The 9,993-nt window shown below is 43.4% G+C and overlaps 1 protein-coding gene across 9 annotated transcripts in view; it reads right to left on the minus strand.

Moving 5' to 3' along the window:
* The window catches only part of AGFG1 (ArfGAP with FG repeats 1), a 94,547-nt gene extending 86,589 nt beyond the window's left edge, over positions 1-7,958 (minus strand). For 5 of the 9 annotated variants that reach the window (XR_010322218.1, XR_010322217.1, XM_064286612.1 and 2 more), the window contains exon 1: positions 7,749-7,956. Coding sequence is in view for 7 of the 9 variants with exons in the window: in XM_064286612.1 (XP_064142682.1) it covers positions 7,749-7,915 (167 nt within the window). In the remaining 2 variants the exon portion in view is untranslated. Of the gene's footprint in view, positions 1-7,748 lie in introns of all 9 variants that reach the window. The other 4 variants (XM_064286613.1, XM_064286609.1, XM_064286610.1 and 1 more) reach the window with 2 other exon arrangements.
* Positions 7,959-9,993: the final 2,035 nt, after the last annotated feature.

The raw sequence follows: 9,993 nt of genomic DNA on the forward strand, positions 1-9,993 counted from the left end.
TGTCCACCAATTTACTAGATTAATCCATGTATCTCCTTCCCTCTCAAAAAGCTGACAGCTAATGCCTGCTGCACAATGAAGTCCCCTCTCTCTAGTTTCCTCCCACTGAGTTTTATACTTATCGAGAGTTGTTTGGGCTTCTCGTCAAACGTGTTTATGCTAGTAGTACTTGGTACATAGTATTTGCTAACATTGTTGGTATAGTAATTGGCAAGTAAACAGTTCAAAACCAAAACAAACCCACTGCCATCAATTCTGACTCATACGGACCCTACAGGACAGAGTAGGACTGCCCCACAGTGTTCCAAGGCTGTGATCTTTAAGGAATCAGCTTGCCACATCTTTTCTCCTCTGGAGCAGCTGGTGGATTCGAACCTCAGATCTTTTGGTTAGCAGCCAAGTGCTTAACCACTGTGCCACCAGGGCTCCTAAGTACATAGCATATTATGTAAAATAATGACGCATGAGCAAGAAGAGTCATTCTCCATGAAAACTAAGCAAGATATTTTAGACTTAACTAAATCGAGTCACTTAGAAAAACTGTTATTTAACTGTGACAACTGGAAAAGACTGGAAAACAAATCATAAAAATCTGGAATTCAGCAATCAGTCTGCTTTAAAAGTAACATGAAATTCTAGAAATCAAACAACACAGTATAAGTGTCTGGTTTGAACCCCTGCTGAGAAATTTGCATTTTGACCCCAGATATACTGAATCAGAATCCACAGTTTAACAAGATTCCCAGGTGAGTCTTATGTATAATAAATTTTGAGAACCACTGCTCTACTAGTGATTCTCAGAATTGGTCCCTAACCCAGTATTAGCATCACCTGGGAACTTGTTAGAACGGCAAATTCTCAGCAGGGGTTCAAATCAAACAAATCCCTGGTTATATCCAATAATAAAGAATCTAATCAGTTGACCTATATTCAAAGAAAAGACTTTGGTATTACAGAAAAGGCCCTGTAAAATTAGAAGTTATATGTTAAAATAAAAACACTTCACATATTCATTCATTCCACTCTTAGGAAACTTTGCTTTAACTGAATTTTTGATAAGCCTGTTGTCATGGATTGAACTGTGCCCCCCCGAAGTATCTGTTAACTTAGCTGGACCATGAATGAGTCCCAGTACTGTGACTGTCCACCATTTTGTCATCTGATGTGATCTTCCTATGTGTTGTAAATCCTATTTCGATGACGTTGGAACGGGTTTAAGGGTTTTTATGATGTTGATGAGATGGTTTAGGGGCAATTATGCTGATGAGATCTGTAAGATTAGATTGTGTCTTAAAACCAATCTCTTTTGAAATATAAAAGAGAGAAGGGAGCAGAGAGGAGGGGGATCTCATTCATACCACCAAGAAAGCAGAGCTGGAAGCAGGGCACGTCCTTTGGACCTGGGGGTTCCTTTGCAGAGAAGCACCTAGTCCAGGGAAGCCTGTAGACAAGGACCTTCCTCCAGAGCCCACAGAGAAAGCCTTCCCCTGGGGCTGATGCCCTCAGTTTGGACTTCTAGCCTACTAGGCCGTGACAGAATAAACTTTCGTTTGATAAAGCCATCTACTTGTGGTATTTCTGTTACAGCAGCACTAGGTGACTAAGGATCCTATCCACTACCAATCCTGACTGTACAGAATGGAGTTTTAACTCCAGTTCAAAGCATGAGGATTCCAATGAAAACATGTGAGAATTAAAAAAAAAAAAAAATTCAAAAGAGATCAGTATCAAAGCAGTCAGCACCATATTTCCACTGCACTCACAATACACAACACTAGTTTCTGAATACAGTTCAAAGACAAGAAATACACATTTGGAGCTAAAAAGTTTCCTTTAAAAAAAGAAAAACATACAGTACTCATAAAATAAAAATGAATAATACATTTATAAACTATCTGCCCTGCCATTTAAAACCCAATGAGGTGGAAATGAATAGTGGAGATGGTCACACAATATGGTGAATGTAATTAATGTCACTAAATTGTACACTAAAAATTGGTTACGATGGCAAACTTTCTGTAGTATGGTAAAACCTGTGAGAGCTGCAACTGCCTTGTTCCTCCTGGTCTCTCAAGCTTCCTGCCTTTAACAGCGTGCAATCTTACCACTTTTCTATCGTTTTAGTGGAAACTATCTGTTTTCATTCTCTGACATTTTTATGCCTTACACAGGTTCCGGATTTCACAGGTTTTACTGTATATATTTCACCACAATAAATTTTTTAAAGTAAAATCTAATATTTTAAATTTCCAAAAGACAGAAATAACAACTTAGATTAACCCACAGAAACTCCTTATACAAGCATTAGTGGCGGAATCAGCTTTAGGCCTGAATCCCAACATAAGGAAAGCATCACCCACAGCAAACATGAGAAGTGTAAGCTGATTTTATAATTTAAAGTTGTAGGGGAATAGAGTGTCTTCCTCACATGACTGTTACTAGAATAACACCTGTCACACAGCTAGCACTCAATTTTAGTTGTTATTATCATTTTTTTTGTTTCGATAAATAACTGTTGTATCCCCAGCACATGCATTAGTACCTGGCACTAAGTGAATGTTTGCTATAAAAAAAAAAAAAAAAAACTTTGTCATACACAATTGAAAAACTACCAAAAGAGTTTCCTCACTTATTCTAAATTCAAAGTTTACTATGTTGTCAAAATTTCTCACTAAATGTAGCCAAGTTATAGTGCCAAAAATAAACTGAAAAAGGAATTAAGAATATAAATCACTGCCCACTGTGACTTCATGACGTCCTAAATATCATAAACCCAGCTTCAAAAGTATACGATTGCAACCCTAATAGTAAATAATTGTATATAAATAAATATATGCCTCTTTTCATCTGACCAACTTTAAATAATAAAACCCACTTAAAATTCTTGCAGTAATGTATTACCACGTAAGTCAAAACGCACATAAAACTAACAAAGCATTAAGTTACTATCTGGCCCACTTATCCACCTGAAATTCCCAGTTTATGTGCACTTTCCACATGAAATACCTGGTGTTAAGAGTGGCAGTGTTTTTCAAAATGTTACTTTAGATTTTATCTAAACACTCACTGAAAAACTTATGAATCATTTTTTAAAGATCGGACAATCTTTTGCTTTGTTACACTAATGTTTATAGTCTCTACAATATAAATAATTTGGTCTAAAACTAGTCTTAAAATCAAGTGAAGTCCTTTAACATGAAGGCCGTATTTTATTGCTGGCTATAATTTAAATGGTTTGAGTGTCCTTCATACTTCTTTAAGTATTTCCGTAGATAGAATCAGAAAGAAAGTGACAAACCAATCTGTTAGAACATCCCATTATGACTCAAAAAACAAGTAATTTTACTGTATCTAAATCTAAAGTCTATTTTAGTTTCAGAATCTGAATTCCATTGTATACCCTGAATGAGCATCATACAAACACACATACATATGGAACAGTCATCTGGAAAAACAGAAAAATCAGGAAAGATTAGTTCTAGGTTTAGTAATACTAACAAAAATCACTGGCTCAATTTATTTACACAAAAATATTGCTGGATAAAAAATGAAGAGTATGTGACTATTCTAAAATTTAGAATTCATAATAACCCACTACTGTCAAGTCAATCCCAACTCATACTGACCCTACAGGACAGAGTAGAACTGCCCACAGGGTTTCCAAGGAGCAGCTGGTGGATTCAAACTGCCAACCTTTCTGTTAGCAGCTGAGCTCTTAACCACCTGGGCCACCAGATTTCATGATAGTAGATACCATTTGCTGTGTATCAACATTATCTACACATATCAAGGTGCCTCAAGGGTAGCTTGCAAGACTTATTTCATATTTATATCTCCATCGCTTAGCCCAGTCATCAAAGAGTACCTGTTCAATATTCAATGAATTGGATCATTTAATCCTCATAACAACCCAAAGATGCATATTATCATCTTACCACAAAGAAGGACACTAAGGCTGAGAAGATGGATCCAGGCCAACCTGCACATCCCTACACAGTGACCTGGATTAACGCTTGCCCTAAATCACAAAGTTTGTGGCAGTGTCAAAATCTGACTGCCAAATTCATATTCTTTCTATTATACCTTGTCATGTAAACAGGAAATACATAATTATTATTAAACTCAATTATTATATTAGTATTAAATTCTTGTCCTGCATTATTGCTTTTCAATGAAAAAAATCCTCAGGAGCCAGTTTCCCATATTTCTGCAGTGAACACTTGATGGTTGCCATTCTAGCATCCATTCCTCCTTCCCAAGAATCCCAAATTAGAAATTTGGGAACTCTATTTAGGGATCCTTGTGGGTTGGAACAGACTCAATGGCAACAGGTTTGGTTTGGTTTTTTGTTGTTTTAATAGGAGCTCCTGAGCGGTACAAGTGCTTAAGCAGCTCAACTATGAACCAAAGGGTTGCTGACTCCAACCCAACCAGGGGTACCTCAAAAGAAAGGCCGGGTGATCTGCTTGAAAATGTCACAGCCTTGAAAAACCTATGGAGCGCAGTTCTACTCTACAACACATCAGGTTCGCATGAGTCAGAACTGTCTCAAAGGCAGATGGTTTGGCTTAGTTTTTTTGGGTGTTCCAATGAAGCTAGAGTAGAACATGTGTCCAACCAGGGCACATAATGGCTGATTCCGGGTGGCCATGTGACCTAATCTCACACAATCAGACTGAACTACAGGACTTCAGGACACCTTGGGACAACAATGTAATTCTGAGGCAGCCATCCTTTGATGAGGGAAATCTAGGCAACATCACTAAGCCACTGAATAAGGTCTTACTGAAAGCCAGTCGATAAATTCCCTTTATATTTTTAAACCAATTTGAGTCAGGTTTTGAGTTATACCCAAAAAACTTGAGCTGACAGAACTTTATAAGGATATTTCTCATTTCAGCGCTTTTCGAGCACTGCTCCCTACACATGGAATGTTCTTCTTCCCCTTGCTAAATGTGTCTTTCATCTGCTGGATACCTATTAAGTACCAGGCACTATGTCAGACGTTTAATATCTCCGATACTAAAAACAAACCTACCCTCTCCACTTCGCAGATGACAAAACTCAAACTCAAAGATATTGAGGGCCATTATTTATACCACACAGCTAACAAGGGGGCCAAGACTCAAAGCCAGCTTTGTCTAGCTCCTAAGTACTTATTCTTTCAACTACATTAAGCTGCCTGCCACATGGAACTTGTCTCTTTAAGTGTTACTCAGGCATCAACTTCTCTGTGATGCGTTCCCTAAGGCTCCTCCGAAAACTCCTGTACCAGCCATGTGCATACCCCCGACACCAGCTATATACATACCTCACAGACAGCTCATTCATACAAATGAAATATTACGTGTATTGTTACTACATATTTTCATGCCTGACTCCCTTAGAATGTAAGCTCCTTAAGAACAGCAGGATTGGGATAACTCTGGAGCATCCCACAGTGTATGATTGGGACCAGTAGAGCAATAAATATTTGTAAAATAACAACTAAACAGAGAAATGGAAGCCTAGCTATTACAGATTAAATCTAATTTAACTAAACAAGTACCATTATACTGAGGAAGACCCTCAATGAGATGGAATGACAGTGGCTGCCAACAATAGACTCAAGCATAAGGATTGTGAGAATGGCCAAGGACATGGCAGTGTTTCGTTCTGTTGTACACAGGATGGCTGTAAGTTGGGACCGACCTGGCAGCACCTAACAACATTATACCGAGGTATTCTTTTACATAAACTATTTCTGAAACATGGGATCTAAGAAGAAATTTGAAAATACTTCACTGATATTACACACATTGTGATAAATTGTTATCCTTTTGTACTTAAAAAGGGCTACACAAAAATGTCTGAAACTGAGAACAGTAAATATATGTATATGAATAGAGAACCAAGCAGTATTTTGTTCTATTGCACACAGGGTCCCATGAGTCAGAGCCAACTCGAAGCACCTAACTATACAAATATATGTATTGTTTTTTCCGCAAACCAAATAATTTAAATGCAGCAAAGGACCTGTTTAGTAAAAACAGAATATAACTTTCTTGCACCTAACAAAAGTCAGATACATTTAAAAATCAATGAGACAATTTTATTTCTCAACTAACATTTTGCCCAACAAAGTTCACTTAAGTTACTAGTTTTACTTCTTTATTTGTAAATGAGAAGCAGACTATCTCCCAGATACCATCCAGCTCTACAATTCTGTTGTAGTTCAATAACCTAAGTAATACACAAACCAAAAGTAACCTCTCAGGCAGTCTCTCCTATGGTACCACGTTAATGCTCTGCACAGCACTTATCCCTGACATTTCTTAATTATTTATTACTGTCTCCTTCACTAGAATGTAAGCACCCAGAGAAGAAGGACTTTGCTGAGTTTATCAGCGCATCCCAAGGCCCCACACAGAACCTCGTAGGAATTCAATAAATGTTTATTGAGGAAGTAAGTTATGGCAGACTAATAATAATAATGCCTCTTCGACCAACTTTAAAAAAAGAAATTAGACACTACTGGGCATGTCTTCCATTTCCCAAACCTTTAATAAATGTGTTTTTCTCAGATATTATGTACTTTGCCTCACTACTTAAAATCGAAGGCTTAAAGTTAGTTACTACCACCTCATCAATAATCCACCAACTCTGAATTTAAGATAACTAGTACATAAACTGAATCGACTCGACGGCAGTGGGTTTTGGTTTTAGTACATAAATGGAAATCCTGATGGCGTAGTGGTTAAGAGCTACGGCTGCTAACCAAAAAGGCCAACAGTTCGAACCTACCAGCCGCTCCTTGGAAACTATGGAGCAGTTCTACTCTGTCCTATAGGGTCGCTGTGAGTCGGAACCGACTCGACAGCAACGGGTATCAGCGGGTAGCACACAAAAGCAACTTATCAGTTTCAAAGTCATCTATCAATTTTCCAAATTTCATATTGACAAAAAGCAGTCCACAATAAAACCTACTGAAGCAAAAAACAGTACAAGCCATACCAGTCATTCGACATGGCAGGCTCAGTTTTTCAGAAGCAATGCTGTCTTCCATCTCTCCCCATTTCTGTACACAGCCAGGACACTTGTGTATCGATAGAGACTTCTTATACCGCCTCCATATTCCGATTATCATCACACAGCTCCTAATCGATACCTTATTTCCATTAACTTTCCCCAAACTCCTCAAGACTCTCTTCAAAGCATAAAGCTAAAACCCCCCAAACTCCTATCTGCTTTTCTGCCTTCCTTTATCAATTAAGCCGCTTGAACTACCCCCCTTGGGATTCCCGTCTCTGACATCCTGGCATTTTAGTCCCGCCACTGTCCCTAAATGCCGGCTTTCTCCCCGTCGTCTAGGACCCTCGCCCCGAGGAAGAAGGCCCCATCACGCGCTCCATCCCTCCCGCCCCAGCTCCGACCCCGGAGCGCCCGGCAGGTGCCCAGCTGGGGGCCGCCGAGAGGCGGGGCACACAAAGGACCCGCACGCTCCTGCCCGTCTCCACCGGTCGCCCCGCAGCCCTGGGGCCCCGGAAGGCGGCCGGCAGCCCGGCGACCACCAGCGGCGCCCCCTCCGCGACCCCAGCCCCACCCACGCCGGCAGCCCGGACCCTGCCCCTCGGCCCCGGAAACCGAAAGCGCCTCCCGGCCGGGCGGCCTGGACCGAGCGCATCCCGCCCCGCCCCGGGGACCGGCGCCCTAACGGCCGCCCGCTGCCCCGCGCCCGGAGGGCCCTCCGGCCGGGGCCCCGCACTCACAGGCTGCCCGAGCAGGAGGTGCAGACGAAGGAGCCAACCGTCATGTTCACGTAGGTGGGGCCGCGCTGGTCGCAGTCGAAGCACTTTCGGTTGTGCGGGAGGCCGGTCATGTCCCGCAGCATCTTCAGGTGCTTCTCCTCCTGCTTCCGCTTCGCGCTGGCCGCCATGGCCGCGGCGCCGAGGGAGGAGGCCGGCAGGGCAGGGAGCCGGGCGGCGCTGCGCCGGGGGCCCGCGGTCCCACGGGCCGCCCTGGCCGCGGCCGCCGCCCTCCGTCAGCGCACGCCGCCCGCGCCGGACCCGGCCGCCGCGGCTCGGCTCGGCTCGGCTCGGCTCGGCTCTGCGGGGCTCGGCGCGGCGCGGACGCTGCGGAGCGCGGGCTGACGGGCCACACCAGCCGGCCCGGACGGGACAACCGCCGCCGCCGCCGCCGCCACCACCTTCCCGACTTCTCGGGAGGGGAAAAGACGAAGAAGGGAGACGGCAAGAGGAGGCCCGCCCCAAGCGGCCGCAGGCCAAGTGTCGGCCGGCGCCCTCTGCTGGCCAGGAGGAGTCACTGCGGCCACGCTAGAGCCTGGGTCGGAGGTGGGGCAAAGTAGGGAAGACACAATAGTGGTATTATACACAATAGTGATGATTATACCCCAGAACTTATTGTCTTTGAGTCGATGGCGACTCATAGTGGTCCTATAGGACAGAGTAGAACTTCCCCATAGGATTTCCAAGGCTGTAATCTTCTGGAACAGACTGCCACATCTTTGTTCTGCAGAGCGGCTGGTGACTTCAAACTAACCTTTCAGTTAACAGCCAAGTGTTTAACCACCGTGCAGCCAGGGCACATTGAGCGCTTACATGTGCTAAGCACTTTACATGGGTTATCTCCCTCCTGTGCTTAAAACTCTCTGATGACTGTAGACTGCATTTGGAATAATTCCAGATTCTTCACGTGCCCTAAAAAACAGAGCTTAGCCCAGCCTACCTCCCCCACTTTATCCGAGGTCACTCAGGCACGCTGGATTTCCGCTTGTTCCCCAAACACAGCAAGCTCCTTTCTGCGTAAGAGCCCTTGCCTTTGCTGTTCTCTCTACATCAGGATTTCTCAGCCTCCACACTACTGACGACTTGGGCTGGCTCATTCTTTGTTGCGGAGGCTGTCCAATGCATTGTAGGATGTCATACAGCCTCCCTGGCCTCTACCCACCAGATGCCAGTAGAGCCCTCCCACACTACTCCCCTCTGCAGTTGTGACAACCCAAAATGTTGGGGATAGGGGAGAGGTGTGGGAAATGGGTGGGAGCGTGAAATCACCTGATTGAAAACTACTGTTCCAGGTGGAAGCCCAGATCATTTATGGCAAGAAACTGCCATTAGTCAGGTGGGGCTCAAATGTCACCTCCTCAGTGAGGCTGCCCCCATCCCACTATTTAATGCTGCATCACCCTTCTCCTCATAGTCACTCTCCATCGAATATTTTCTTCATAAAAATACCAGTTGACATCTAGTGGATTCCAACTCTTGGTGACCCCATGTGTGTCAGTACAAATGTGCTCCATAGGGTTTTCAACGGCTGATTTTGGGGAAGTAGGTCACCAGGCCTTTTTTCCAACGCACCTCTGGGACCTAGCTATTTGAAATATCATGTCTTAATTGGTGTTTATTCTGTGTTATCTGAGCTCTCCCTTTAGGCTTACAACAACCCTGGCCCAAGAATTTTGTTTACTCCTCCACACACTGCACCTCCCAGAGCTGGAGGATCTACAGTTAACAGGGATGAATGCATGAAATATCTCACTTAATCTTTACAACAACCTTATTGAGGTTATTGTTTTTCTGCTTTTACAAATCAGGAAGCTGAAGCTCTAGGGGATTAAGAAGTTTACCCAGAGATACGTATTAAGTGGGTAAACTGGGATTCCAACCCAGACAGGCAGACTCGGGGACACAAATCTCTTAATCACTGCAAGAATGACTGTCAGCAAAAGAAATCATCCTGAATCCTAATTTCCCAAAGGAGGACTAGGAGACCCAGAGAGCTGAAGTTTCTTAGTCCCCAGCTAAACCAAACCCGTTACCCTCCAGTCAAATACAACTCGTAGCGACCCTATAGGACAGAGTAGAACCGTCCCCATAGGGTGGTGCAGGACAGTACAGTGTTTTGTTCTGTTGTACATAGGATCACTATGAGTAGGAACCAACTCGAAGGCACCTTACAACAACGACAACAATAATCTTTATGGAAGCAGACTGC

The sequence above is a fragment of the Loxodonta africana genome, chromosome 6, assembly GCF_030014295.1.
Source record: "Loxodonta africana isolate mLoxAfr1 chromosome 6, mLoxAfr1.hap2, whole genome shotgun sequence".
Taxonomy (NCBI): domain Eukaryota; kingdom Metazoa; phylum Chordata; class Mammalia; order Proboscidea; family Elephantidae; genus Loxodonta; species Loxodonta africana.